The 14,021-nt window shown below is 46.8% G+C and overlaps 1 protein-coding gene across 1 annotated transcript in view; it reads right to left on the minus strand.

The window, feature by feature from the left end:
* GOT2 (glutamic-oxaloacetic transaminase 2) overlaps positions 1–12,497 on the minus strand; it is a 30,783-nt gene extending 18,286 nt beyond the window's left edge. The window contains exons 1-3 of the mRNA XM_038368463.2: positions 12,290–12,497; positions 2,251–2,407; positions 418–546 (exon numbers count right to left, since the gene is read on the minus strand). Coding sequence (XP_038224391.1) covers positions 418–546; positions 2,251–2,407; positions 12,290–12,375 — 372 coding nt within the window. The 5' untranslated portion in view covers positions 12,376–12,497. The remainder of the gene's footprint in view (positions 1–417; positions 547–2,250; positions 2,408–12,289) is intronic.
* Positions 12,498–14,021: the final 1,524 nt, after the last annotated feature.

Raw genomic sequence — 14,021 nt, forward strand, 5'->3', positions numbered from 1 at the left:
CAGTTCTAACACTGGTTTCTTTGTGCCCTTGGACAAGGACACTTCCCCTCTTAAATGAGTTTTTCAGAAGTGCTCAGAGTTGCCTTCAATGGCAGCAGAGTTAGGCCAATGCCACGGCTAGACCAGAACACATGGTTCTATTCCCGGCTGGATGACCATAGGCAAGTCATGTAGGCTTTGTTGTCTCAGTTCCCTCCTCTAATATTGACCTCTGTTGTAAAGCACTCTGAGATGTGCTGAGGCAATGCACTGCAAGAGCTAGAAGTATTATCCGTTGCTCTTTAAACACTCTGCAAGAGAAATGTCGGTTCGTGGTTATGGAATTCTTTGTTGACAAGTACAAAGCTTACAGGGTGGCCTGTTAGAACAGCCCTACTTGTACAGTATTTTAGTCCAGTCTTCCACTTAGCTCTTTACCCGGCCATTCTTGATAACCTCATTGGTGTCACCCAGTGCCAGCTCAGCTGATGCCTTATTGAACTCCGCCAGCCCTGCAATGGGTAAGTACTCCTTGTCCATCTTCTTAGCAGCTATCTGGGCCTCTGCCTAAGAAAGGAACATACATGTTCAGTTTCTGCGAACGTGCTACAGGCTCCCCAAGGCTCTGCCAGAGGTAGTATATATTAATAAGTTTCCTTCGCTTAGCACTCATTACAATGGTAAGGTACCATCCAAGAATATAAACTGGCCATCAAGTTTAGGCTGAAAATAGGTCAAGGTTTCTAACCATCAGAGGAATGAAGTTCTGGAACAGCCTTCTAAGAGGAGCAGTGGGGCCAAAAACCTAACTGTCTTCAAGACTGAGCTTCATAAGTTTATGGAGGGGATGGCACGATGAGACTGCCTACAATGGCATGTAGCCAGTCTGTGACTGCTTGCAGTCAGTATCTCCAATGGCCAGTGACGGGAAACTAGATGGGGAGAGCTCTGAGTTACTACAGAGAATTCTTTCCCAGGTGTCTGCCTAATGGTCTGATGGCCATATTTGGGGTCAGGAAGGAATTTTCCCTCAGGGAGGACTGGCAGAGACCCTGGGGGTTTTCACCTTCCTCTGCAATGTGGCACGAGTCACTTGCAGGTTTAAACTAGTGTAAATGGTGGACTCTCTGTAACTTGAAGCCTTTAATCCATGATTTGAGGACTTCAGTAACTCAGCCAGAGATTAGGAGCCTATTACAGGAGTGGGTGGGTGAGATTTTGTGGCCTGAAATGTGCAGGAGGTCAGACAAGATGATCAGGGTTGGAAGGGACCTCAGGAGGTCATCTAGTCCAACCCCCCTGCTCAAAGCAGGACCAATCTCCAATTTTTGCCCCAGATCTCTAAATGGCCCCCTCAAGGATTGAACTCATAACCAAGGGTTTAGCAAGCCAATGCTCAAACCACTGAGCTATCTCTCCCCCTGTTCACATGCTACATAGGTCAGATAGTTGCAGCAACAATGGATTTCAACCACATTCTCCTTAGCACATTCATCCCACCTACTGCAGCCAACAAAGACACCTGTATTGTGTCCAGAGTCAATTAAAACAGTAGGAATGGAGAGGAGCATTTGGGAGGGGAACATACCAGTAGACCCAGAACAGGGGGACAGTCATTGCCAAGGCTCAGATGCCTGGAGAAAGTTTCCCTCAGAGAGGCTGATTTCAAGGAGTTTGACAATACAGATCTGTGTCCAATTTCCCTGTCCAGAATTTCAGACTGGATTAGAGAGAAGCCAGTAAGACTCAGTGGAATTTCTGAGACTGCCCCTTAGATTAGCATCAGCTCTCTCTCACTGACACAGCATGGTTTAGGGAAGGGCTCTTTGCATCAGTCTTTTTTTTTTTTTTTTTTTAAGAAAACAACACAACCAAAAACCAAAAAACCCCCAAAACACCATCTTAAAAGTTTAAGAGATCCAGGCAGCATGATCCCCAAGGGCGAGCACAGAGCCCAGTCTGACATCATGGAAGTCATAGGCAAAATTTGTTATTTACTTCAACGGGAGCAGGATTTGGTCCTAGAGAAGTATTTTAGTTCTTCCTTCAGATGTCCGTCAACTTGATCCAAAAGAGTCATTTTCTAGACCACCCTAGTGCTGACAACAGGAACTCACACTAACCCCATCTGCCAAATGTTTGTTTAGAAGCAAAGTCTTTCCTATGGATCAATCTCTGAGACCTTCTTCACCCCATAGACTCCTGGCTACAGTACTTCATATCACGCGATGCTTGGATTTTACCCCCTATAGCAGCTGGTGCTAGGCTTACTTTGCGAACACTGTTCAGGACATATGGCTTCCCGTTATCATCCCGGTATGCCCCAACACCCAGGTTCATCTTCTTAGCATTGGCGTCTCGTTTAAAGGCTTCAGTCACCCCCAAAATAGGATCAGGGGGTCCCATCTCCACATGAGACCACCAGGAGCTGCAACAAGGAATAGAAGTGGGAGGATTAGGGTTATGAACAGAAGGAAATGGTCCGTGGACTATTGCTGTTTGTTATATCCTGGCCTATGAGCTCAACTGTAACAGGATCTCTTTGGCACTGGTATCATTGTACTTATACCCTCACTCCATTCATTTTTTGCCATTGTCTTTTGAACCTTATGGTTTTTTAAAATAAAATTAATGAGTCTCCCTCCTGTTGTGGGCATCATTGATGTTCCCTGGGGCGAGTCAATGAGTCTCCCTCCCATAGACGGTATTGTTGATGCATTCAGGGGCAACTCATACGACATTCGCAAAAAGAAAAGGAGTACTTGTGGCACCTTAGAGACTAACATTTATTAGAGCATAAGCTTTCGTGAGCTACAGCTCACTTCATCGGATGCATGATGAAGTGAGCTGTAGCTCACGAAAGCTTATGCTCTAATAAATTTGTTAGTCTCTAAGGTGCCACAAGTACTCCTTTTCTTTTTGTGAATACAGACTAACACGGCTGCTACTCTGAAACCTGTCATACGACATCGTATTCCAGCTTCCTGAAACCCACTTAAGCAGCACTTCAGGGGAGACCGACTGAACACCCTTGTGCTCAGCCTATTGCAGCACATGCCCTGGTGCTCAGTACCTGGCGATGCAGCCTTCACCTCCAACGATCCCTGCACCCCAAAAACCTTGGCCACAAACACAGTCCCGTTCAGTCCTTGTCTGTGCATCCTATATTTGGTTCATATTAAGAAGGGGTGCAAAGGGGTGTCTCCGGGAGTCCCAAACCAAGGTGCATGCTAGAGGTGGTAAGTAAAAGGGTCCTCACCTCTATCTCTGGTTGTGAGAAACTCTCCGAGGATTCCTGATCAGACCCTGCTCGCTGTGCCCATATGTTAAGCAAGAAGATTTTTCCCCCCCCCAAGAATCAGACTGCATAGGCAAATACTGAAGGAGGATTTATTTGTGGCACCGGGAAGACTGGTAAACAGCTTCGAAAGTATGGTGTTACAGTGACCAATTGTATATATTTTCTTATTAATTTGCACTTATTTGTACTTAGAGACATTGTTACAAAGAAAGAGAGAACTCTTAACAAAAATAATAATAGGAACAGTACATACATATAGAAACCATCCTGATTACATCAATTATCTATGACTATCTTGAGCTGGGAGAGGCGGGCTGGGGTGGGGTAGGGATGAGTACTTACAGATATCCAGGGGCCCTGGGGGTGGTCAGCATTGTCCTTTCTTACCCATAAGCTGAGTTACTGGGTGGACATTTGAATATCCAAATTTTTACATATTGACAGAAACCACTGTCCTTGGGCCTCTAAAGCATTCCTGCTTGATCTGAGATTTTTGTCTTAGTTGTTAGCTAAATTTTACCTCTTGCCTGACAGATATGGCATAAGCGCTGCTGCACTGATGTCAAGCGTCATCTGTGGGAAAAGCCAGCCTCTCTGTTGTAACTGAAATGGTTCTGTATGAATGCAGCATTGCACTTCACAAGTGCATTTCCAAGCCAGCTAGCTGGTGCAGGATTATTGTGTGACCTGGATACCTCAAGAAGTGACAATTTCAGTCTGGACTCTAATTTCAAGAAGCTGTGTCTCTCCATTAAGCTACATGCACAACTAAAGACTGTACTCATCCCCCCTCCAGACTAAGAACTTTTCTGGTGGCAGAGGCAGTTAAGAGCACTGTTAACTAGAGTAATCCTGGAAACAAAATTTATGCTCCATTACATGCTCAAATCACTAGATAACTGGAAAAACATTCAGACTTGCTTCAGCTAAGCAAACAGCTCCAGCTCAATCCAGGCTCTCTGTAAATCATTAATGGGTAGCAGCTAAGGGGGTGTGATGATTTTCAGATGTGCTGGGCAGCCGGAACTCCACCGGGGTCAACGGAAGCTGAGGGTTTTCAGCACTAAAATTAATATAAGGCACTAAAAAAGCTGTAAAAGGACAAAAACCACAGTTGCATTTTTACGCTGTCCTAGATGCATCTTTAGTACTGTTCTATGATGGTAGGCTCTTCAGGCCAGGGACCACTCCTACTTCTAACAAACTGGGAAAATCCCCAGTATGTTTTATGACTATTGTGTAAAGTAAGACAATGACAGAGAAGTCACAGCTTCACCTACACAGCTTCAAAGGAGTTAAGATAGCCCTCAGCTGGTGAGAGAATTCACCTAGCTGGCTCTATCCCCTGGAAGCCTGGGATCAAGAGGAGACTTAATCCCTAAAAGAACCCTAGAATTAATGGGGGAGAATTTGGGGGGGGGGGAGGGGAGGAGTTGAGATAGGCTGGCGAGGATGTGTCACTGAAAAGGTTGAAAGAAAAAAGAAAAGGAGTACTTGTGGCACCTTAGAGACTAACAAATTTATTAGAGCATAAGCTTTCATGAGCTACAGCTCACTTCATCGGATGCATTTGCACGAAAGCTTATACTCTAATAAATTTGTTAGTCTCTAAGGTGCCACAAGTACTCCTTTTCTTTTTGCGAATACAGACTAACACGGCTGCTACTCTGAAACCTGAAAAGGTTGACAGTGTCAAAGACAGAGGGACCAGGCTATAAGCAGCATAGGCTGTGTCCCCCAACTCAGAGATGGGGACTAAGCCTAACCCGCCTGAGCTATCAATAAAAACATTAAGATTAGGTAAGGGAGTATGTGTGCAGGCCTGTTATTTTAAATGAATCTCTCTAAGCACTGTGTACCTTTCGAGAAAGTGTCATGCTTTATTTTACAAAATTTATTTTGCATCTGAAGAAGTGGCGTTTTACCCATGAAAGCTTATGCCCAAATAAATCTGTTAGTCTTTAAAGGTGCCACCAGACTCCTTGTTGTTTTTGTGGATATAGACCAACATGGCTACCCCCGACATGCTTTATTTTGAAGACACTGTTCCTGTATCACTGCAAACATGTCACAGGCTCCCAAAGGGAAACCCTAGCACGGTCCAACCACCCAAATTAGACCCGCTGAATTAGTCACGTTTCTAGGTCCTGGTCTGAGAGGGGGCAAACTGGAGAAGGCCTGATCCTTGTGCGGGTACACTCAGACCCCGAGAAGGGACAGGGATGCAACTAGCCCTGTAACCGCCACACCTAGCACAACAGAGTCAAAATCCTGATCACAGCTGCTGGACATTACTGTAATGCAAGTGTTTGAATAAAAAGAGTGCAGACCCTCATAATAAGCACAGACCATGTGAATTTAGAAAGACCTCTCAACTCAGTACCATTACATTTAGCCCACAGAACTGCTCTGACTGGGCGTGGTGTGCAAAAATTCACATTCCATTGTGGAGAATTGCAGCTTTCTACAGCACTTGAATTCAAATGTGTTATACCACCCTTCATGGTCCTGAATGACAAAAAAGGCACTGACAGGTACTCACTTATCTTGCACCTGATCAGGGAGAATAAGTCAGTTTGCTGGCACAATCCCTTTTCTCCAGTGAATTATGATTTCAGGGTTTGGTGGTCCAACTCTGCCCTCTACACCAAAGCTGTTTTCTTTCAGTGGGAGCTTTGCTCCCCAAAGAGTGCAGAACTAGTGCCTCAGAGAGCCCCCAGGATTATTTTTTCTAACAACCTGCTTTTATCTGCCCTACTAGAAGAAGAGATAGAGCACTCTTAATGTCAAGGACACACCAGACAGACTGTAAAAAAACAAAAAACAAAAACCCTTGTTATTTCTGTTGGGCCACAGCTAACACACAGCTGCACTCAATGTCTGCTGGCAGTAGAGGTGACACAGAGAATGAGGCCTTGAAATTTTAACCTGCACCCTCAATTTAATGAGCATGTACAGTTTTAATGAGATCCCCATCATGAACAGCATGACTATTAAGGAGAGTACCTCATGCAGCTCTGAGCCAGAGAACAATAGACCGACAATCTTTATACTGAGGGCTTATCATAAATATGTATCTTCACCCCCTAACCTAGGATCAGGTGGTTTGGGACGTTTCTCACAGAATGTGAGAAGTGATAGGAGATTACCACTGAGAGGCAGTGAGGTCATGGATAGGGTGCTGCACGGGGACTCAGGAAGTCTGGGTTCTTTTCTTGCTCTGCCACTGACCTATGATACACCAGGCCAGTCACTTCTCCTCTGTGCCTCCATTTCCTATCCCACCATTTGTCTTGGCTATTTAGATTGTAAGGTCTTCGAGACAGGGACTGTTACTGTGCGTGTATAACACAATGGAACCCAATCTCAGTTGGGCCCTCTGGCCACTACTAGAATATAAATAGTGGTCTAGACAGTCTATTTTTATGTTGCCCTCATCTCCATAGCAATCCTCTAATAAAGTCCACTTCTCTATTGCTACTGGGAGGAGTATCTTGAAAGGATGTAAGGATGCATGTCAGCACAAGCCTTAGGGTCCTTAATAGGTTTTAAAATTGACAATATTTGTTTTGGAATTTATGGACAGTTGATTATAGAAGCCGTTTATATTTTAAGTGCAGTGTCAGCTGAGGGAGGAGGAAGAATCAGTCATGTGTTTTGGATATTCATCCTCAGTTCATCTGCTTTAAAGGTGCGTTTGAGCAGCCAGAGCTTTTAAAGCTACTTTATGTTATGCAGAATATTGTTTTGTGTTCCTTCATAGAATATCAGGGTTGGAAGGGACCCCAGAAGGTCATCTAGTCCAACCCCCTGCTCAAAGCAGGACCAAGTCCCAGTTAAATCATCCTAGCCAGGGCTTTGTCAAGCCTGTCCTTAAAAACCTCTAAGGAAGGAGATTCTACCACCTCCCTAGGTAACGCATTCCAGTGTTTCACCACCCTCTTAGTGAAAAAGTTTTTCCTAATATCCAATCTAAACCTCCCCCATTGCAACTTGAGACCATTACTCCTCGTTCTGTCATCTGCTACCATTGAGAACAGTCTAGAGCCATCCTCTTTGAAACCCCCTTTCAGGTAGTTGAAAGCAGCTATCAAATCCCCCCTCATTCTTCTCTTCTGCAGACTAAACAATCCCAGCTCCCTCAGCCTCTCCTCATAAGTCATGTGCTCTAGACCCCTAATCATTTTTGTTGCCCTTCGCTGTACTCTTTCCAATTTATCCACATCCTTCTTGTAGTGTGGGGCCCAAAACTGGACACAGTACTCCAGATGAGGCCTCACCAGTGTCGAATAGAGGGGAACGATCACGTCCCTCGATCTGCTCGCTATGCCCCTACTTATACATCCCAAAATGCCATTGGCCTTCTTGGCAACAAGGGCACACTGCTGACTCATATCCAGCTTCAGAAGTGACTGTCTCTGTAAATAACTGGTAACTGCCCTGAACATGGTTTGTGGTGTTTCCACTTTACAAGAGCCATAAAAATTATCTGTACACTAGTGAACCTCCAGCAACACACACACCCCCCTGCCAATTTTTTAGGTACTTAGATTGAGCTGAAAAAGCATAGGCTACTTTTGCAGGACCCTTGAAATTACATTTGAGATGGTGAAAGTCCTTTGTATTTTTACAGTGTCTTTTATTCAAGCAGCTTAAAGTGCTTTACATATTAAGGTCCCAAACTTGGAAACACTTAAGCAGATCAGTGAACTAAATGGGACTTCTTATGTAGCTAAGAGTCTGCAGGATCAGGCACTAAGTACCTAACCCTCAACACTCCTGTGATTTAAATACTTTCATGCCAAGACGGTTTTCACTGGCTCCAGATTACCTTTAGGGCTGATGATTTTCATGTTCATTCTCAGCCAAGGCTGAAGAAAGTTTCTTCTACTGTTTATTGAATTTGGAAGGAAGGATATGATTCAGCTATTTAAAAGATAAATGGGTTATTTAAATGCAAAAAAAAGAAAAGAATCCCCAAAAACAAAACAGAACAAAAAACCCAACTAACTGCGTTTCCTTTCAGAGTTCAAAGAAAAGGAGTACTTGTGGCACCTTAGAGACTAACAAATTCATTTGAGCATAAGCTTTTGTGAGCTACAGCTCACTTCATCGGATGAAGGTGCCACAAGTACTCCTTTTCTTTTTGCAAATACAGACTAACACGGCTGATACTCTGAAACCTTTCAGAGTTCAGATTTTGCTTTTATCAAGGAGAAATGTCCTCTTTGCTTTCTAGGAGTGGCTGAAAACAGAAGTGAAATATGTAATTTTCCTTGTCAGTTTCCGTGCACATCATGTGCTCTTATCTAACCAACTCTGGATAGCCACACATTTACAAACAAACCCACCTACAGAGAGTTTTTGAACTCATGATCCTCAAGAGGGGTCCAAGACTCAAGATATCAGCAAGCTCCTATACGTTTGTATACATCTAATATTTTAATATGTCATCTATGCACTGCACCATACCAAGTTTCAGAAAATTAAGACAAGACAACATTAGTCATGCATTAAGGTAGAAATTTTAAATGGCTCAACACCTCAACCTCCATTCCAGCACTGGCTGCATTTCTATTAATCCTTAAGTGCCTTGGGATCCTTTAAGATGAAAGCAGATGTCAGATGTTACAAGTTCTTAAGAAATTGTGAATACCACCAGGGATACAAACTGTAAAGTGAAAAAAAGAGTTGTCTTCAGTTACCAGACTGTCTCTAACATAAGAATCTTTTCTGAGCCACAGCAGCCTCAGGAGTGGAGTTTGCTGACAGAGTCAGCAAAGCCTGGGTTCAGAAAGTACATTTATATTTGTGTAATTAAATATTCAGAAACTCACAGAAGTCTCTCTTTAAGGGGGCCATTCCTCCTCTATGAAGAGAGTCCTGTAAATATACAGCTACATCAAGCAACACAAATATCTAGACTACACTCAATTGCATAATCCCTGTCAATAAGAACCCCAAACAGGGTAGGAGGAACAAAGGTCACCCTACTTCAGCAACCAACTGCGATTAGAACGTACACTCGTTCAGCTGCCAATGGCCCACAGTGGCTAGAACAAGCCTTTCAGCCACTGAACCTGAAGAATTCATTCCTTCAATCAGCTGCAGCAAGCACTTCCCCAGTCAGGGATATTTTAATAACTAGCTAAAGTCCAGTCATATGACAAGATGTAATAAATAAATTAAAATGTCTGATGCAGTTATTCTGCATGTTAAGCCAATTTTATACTTCAGGGCCATTTGTTTTGTACCTCTCAATCCATATGCCAGTTTTAGAGATGCTATTCTTCGCTAATAGCAACTGTAACACAATCAAATGCCATTTTAAAGTAATGGAAGGAGGAAAACCAAATACTGCTAATCCCTACCTGACATAACTAATAGCTTTGATAAGGAGAGGTACATAAAATAAACAACGTTTGCAGTACAAAACCTTGATAGCCTTCTGGTCATGGCAGCTTGTAACTAGTTAACAGGGAGAAAGGGACATATCTGATATCTGCGGATCTTAATTTTTCAAATGGCATCTGGCATATCCAGCTCATTCCAACAGAAAAGACTTTTTAATCGCTAGCTACATAGATTAAAAAAAAAAAAAAAGAGAACATTAAAAAGCAGAGCTCAGTATAATAACCCTCAGTATAATAACCCTCCCCATGTCCCTTCAGCTTAGTTTAGTCTAGTTAATTAGAGGCCTGCTCCACTGCATGCAATACCTGCACACAAGAGCAGCATAAAAGGCCAATTTCTCTCTTCGGGGTACCAGAAAATGTTGTTTTTGACACTCTTCCTGAAGCCCCATCATGGTGTGGTATATAGATGACACTATACAAAAATTAGTATGCAGTACAACACTAATATTTCTTTTGTGTCCCCTAAGAGCCCAGTGCGGAAGCCTTGCTTTGCCACACTGACAAGAGCCACAGAACACCAAGCAGTGACCAAAAAATGAAGATTCCTTGAGAGCAGTCATTCCCCTCCCAAGGTCTGAGTGTGCTGCCTCTTAACTGCTTTGAGTCCAAGCTTCTGGTGCTCCAGGATGATCACATGCACAGTTCAGTGACCTCCAGTTGGCAGCACAAAATGCCATTAGATCAGCTTACACTTTTAAGTGACAATCTGAAGAATTTCAGACTCTTGAAAGAGTTCTGGTTACACCTCATATCCTTACCACCTGTCCATTTCCTAAGAGGAGGAGGTGTGTAGTGAAATCACAGACCAGGGACCTCCCAATTTTTAGCCTGATTCACTGTCTTTTGAGTGATTCATTTACCCTGTCTGCCTCAGTTTCCTTACCATTTACATGTATACTTAATGCGATTCAACTTTTTTTAAAATCACTTCTGTCTAGGGTGATGAGACATCTCATTTTTAAAGGGACAGTCCTGTATTTAAGCCTTCCTGAAGGTGTCTCGACTTTTTTCTTAAAAAGGGTAAAATTTTGTTTCCCCCACAATCAGTACTGGTGATGAGCTCTGTAAAGACACAGACCAGGTTTCCCTCTTTCCGTCACCCATGGCTGGAAGCAGCTCCCACCCTTTCCCACCTGCACAGTGATGAAAGGCTGCTGCTGACCACATTCTGGTGTGAATCTTGGCAGAAATCTGGGGAGGGGGGCATGTGACACTATGTGACCCCCCCCACATACACACATTGCCTCGGGAAGACCAGGTACCAGGAGAGGCGGGTCTGTCCCCAGGACCCAGGCATGGTGCACAGAGAGAGGTCACCCCCTCTATGTGAGAGAGGTGTACGGGAGTGTGTGTTTCACTTCTCCCGATGTGTGTGAGAGGGTAGGGGTGTCTCCCCCCGGTGAACCCTAAAGCCTTAAAAGAGGGTAAATAAAAAGAATCCAATTACACAGTATTTCTTTTTAACGGGCTCAGTCAACTTCATGTTAATTTGAATGTGCGTACTGCCTAGTTCTGATTGATTACCACTGAACTTGCTTGAATACGAGTAATTTTACTAGGTATCCTGTATTCAGCACAGGGAAATATGGTTACCCTACTTCTGTCTGAACTTCTCTCTATTCTTGTTACAGGTAACACCTAAGCGTCACTGTAACTGAGATGAGACACAAAAATAATCCCTTTTACCCAGTACATGTACTCTGTACAGCTGACAACACTTATTGCACGATAGGTTTCATGATCTCCCCTCCCATTTGAGTGGCTATTTTAATATTTATCAGGCAGATGCGACTGCAACACCAGGCAGGGCCAGGTTACAACACGCTTTAAGAACCGCCCAGTTATGAGCGCTGGTGACCACACGAAAGGGGACTGCAGGCCAGAGAGGAGACTATCAAAGCCCTGAACTCAGTGGCAGGGCCAGGAGCACAACAACAAGAGGCAGAGGCTGCAGCACTGGGAGCCAGCACCCAGGGCCCCCATCCTGCCGGCGGTAGCACCCACCCTACGGGGGCCGGGGGGGGGGGGGGGGACACAGGTCGAGCCACGTGCCGGGCTCCCAGCCCTGCACTCACTGCACACGGGGATGGTGCACCTGGGGCCGTGCCGGGGCCGCTGGGCCAGGGTCCCCCGCCCCCAGGAGCGCGGGGTGGCGGGGCCGCCCGGGCCCTGAGCCCGGAAGTGGGGGGACGGGGCTCCTCCGCCCTCTAAACCTGGCCCCCAAGGGCACAGGCGCGAGCACCGGCAGCCGGCGGGAGCCAATCACTGCGGTGGACTAGCACCACGCCCTCGCCACCTCGGCCAATCCGAGGTGCCTTTCCCGACTCCGCGGTCGCCTGCATGGCCAGCTCGGACCGATACGGGCACCGCCGAGGGACACGCTCCCTCGTAACGCGAAGAAATCATGGGGGAGGGGAACACCTCACTGTGACCCGCCGGGCTGCACCCCCCCCCGCGCGCCTCGATCGCGCTCCCAGACCAGGCGCGCGGCCCTGCCCGCGTCGGGGGTGTCACAGGCACGAGCTGCAAGTGACGGGGCGCGTGGCCGTCGGCCGCTCCCGAGGGCGAGTCCCCGGCAGGGCCCCCCCGTTACCTGGCTCTGGCCGCGCCGGGGGCCAGGCAGAGGTGGCGCTGGGCCGCGGCAGCGAGCAGGAGCCGGGCTGGCTGCAGCAGGGCCATGGCTGCGGCGGGAGCTGACGCTGGCTGCCCGCGCCTGCCCGGCGACCCCACTCCACGCCGCGCCGAGGAGAGGCCTCGCTCGGCCCGCGAAGAGGCGCCCGGCGAGCCCCCGCGCACTTGAGCGCCCCCGCGGGCCAGGCGGACGGTGCGCAGGCTGGGGCCCGGCCGCTGCGGGCAGTCGGGGGGGGGGGCGCCCCCGCTGCAGCCGGTGTACCGCTCTCCAGGGCCGCCGCCCCCCCGGGGTAAAAGAATCCCGCGTGTGTTGGCAGCACTGCGCAGACACCCGCGGGTTATAACCCAGCTAGACAATTTCCCCTAGAAGGTACCTGCAATCAAGATAAAATCAGAGACCCCAAAGGACCCCTTAAATCCCCCCACTTCCCCGACACACAGTGGGAACAAGTTGTTTATTGGTGGAAGGAAGCTACAAAGAGACTCCGGGAGTCTCGAGTGCGGTGCCTGAGGGACCCCCAGGAAAAATTAAAAACTCAAGTACAGGATCTGCAAACTAAATGCAAAGCAGCGGATGCCTCCTCCCCGAGCAAGTCCCTCAGCTCCTTTAGCTCCCCAATGAGTCAAGATTAAAAGTGAGAGGAAGCCGCAGAGGACATTGTGGATTTTTCCGCGGTGCTCCACGGCAGCAGCCTGCTCCCTCCCCTCCGCACCTTGCGCCCTGCGATGGTCTCCACGCGGCGGCCCAAAGCTCAGCGCCGCGCGCAGCGACTCCGCCAGCTGTTCTCGCTGCGTGTCTTCCTCTTTGCCGCCCTAGCAGCCGCCAGGGATCAATTCCAACCCCTCGAGCAGCTCGCCCAACCCTGATTTGTCTAGCCCAGTTTCCTACCACACTAGAAGCCAGACATTAGTGTTTCAGGCTCCTTTAAAACAATTGCCTTGTGATGAAAATAATCTGGTTACAGTTCATGCCCCTTGAACACCAGGGGACCTTAAAAATGTAGTGAAGGAATTTCCTAGTGTTAGAGAGGAGCAAGAAAAGTTTAGAAGGGAGCTCTGGACAGTCATTCAGTGTTACAGTCTACCATGGGCAGATGTTAAGCAACTCTTGCGAGTAGTTCTGCCAGCCAGGGTTCAACAATGACTAATTGCTCGGGCCCAGTGGCCCGGTGCTGACCCCAGATTTGGAGATGCCCTAACTGAGGCTAAAAATTGCCTCTTGAACGCCATTCCGGAGGAAAATGGATTGGAGAAAGATCAATAACTGTAAACAGAACAAAGGCAAATCCCCCACCGATTATCTAAATAGACTAACTAAGGTATTTGAACAACATTTGGGAATTGCCCAGCCTGACACCAAGCCAGAGAGGCAGTGGGGGCTGCCTTTGTTCAAGAACTCTTACCAAAGGCTCAGCAGCAGTTAAGGGTTATCTGCATTGGCTGACAAACTAAACCTCTTTCTGAATTGGTGACAGTTGCCAACCATTGTACAGCTTGCATAGAGCAGAAAAAAGAAAGTTCTGAAACAAAACTCTTGGCCTTGCAGTTGCAAACTTATCAATATAGAGGCTGTGGGGTAATAAGGGGCAAACGAGGACAAGGTCAGGGGAGAGGGAGAGGTCCGTCATATCCTGCCCCAACAGGGAACACTGCAGGCCACTTTTGTGGCCAGGAGAGACACTGGAGAAATGAAT

The sequence above is a fragment of the Dermochelys coriacea genome, chromosome 12 (assembly GCF_009764565.3).
Source record: "Dermochelys coriacea isolate rDerCor1 chromosome 12, rDerCor1.pri.v4, whole genome shotgun sequence".
NCBI classification, from domain to species: domain Eukaryota; kingdom Metazoa; phylum Chordata; order Testudines; family Dermochelyidae; genus Dermochelys; species Dermochelys coriacea.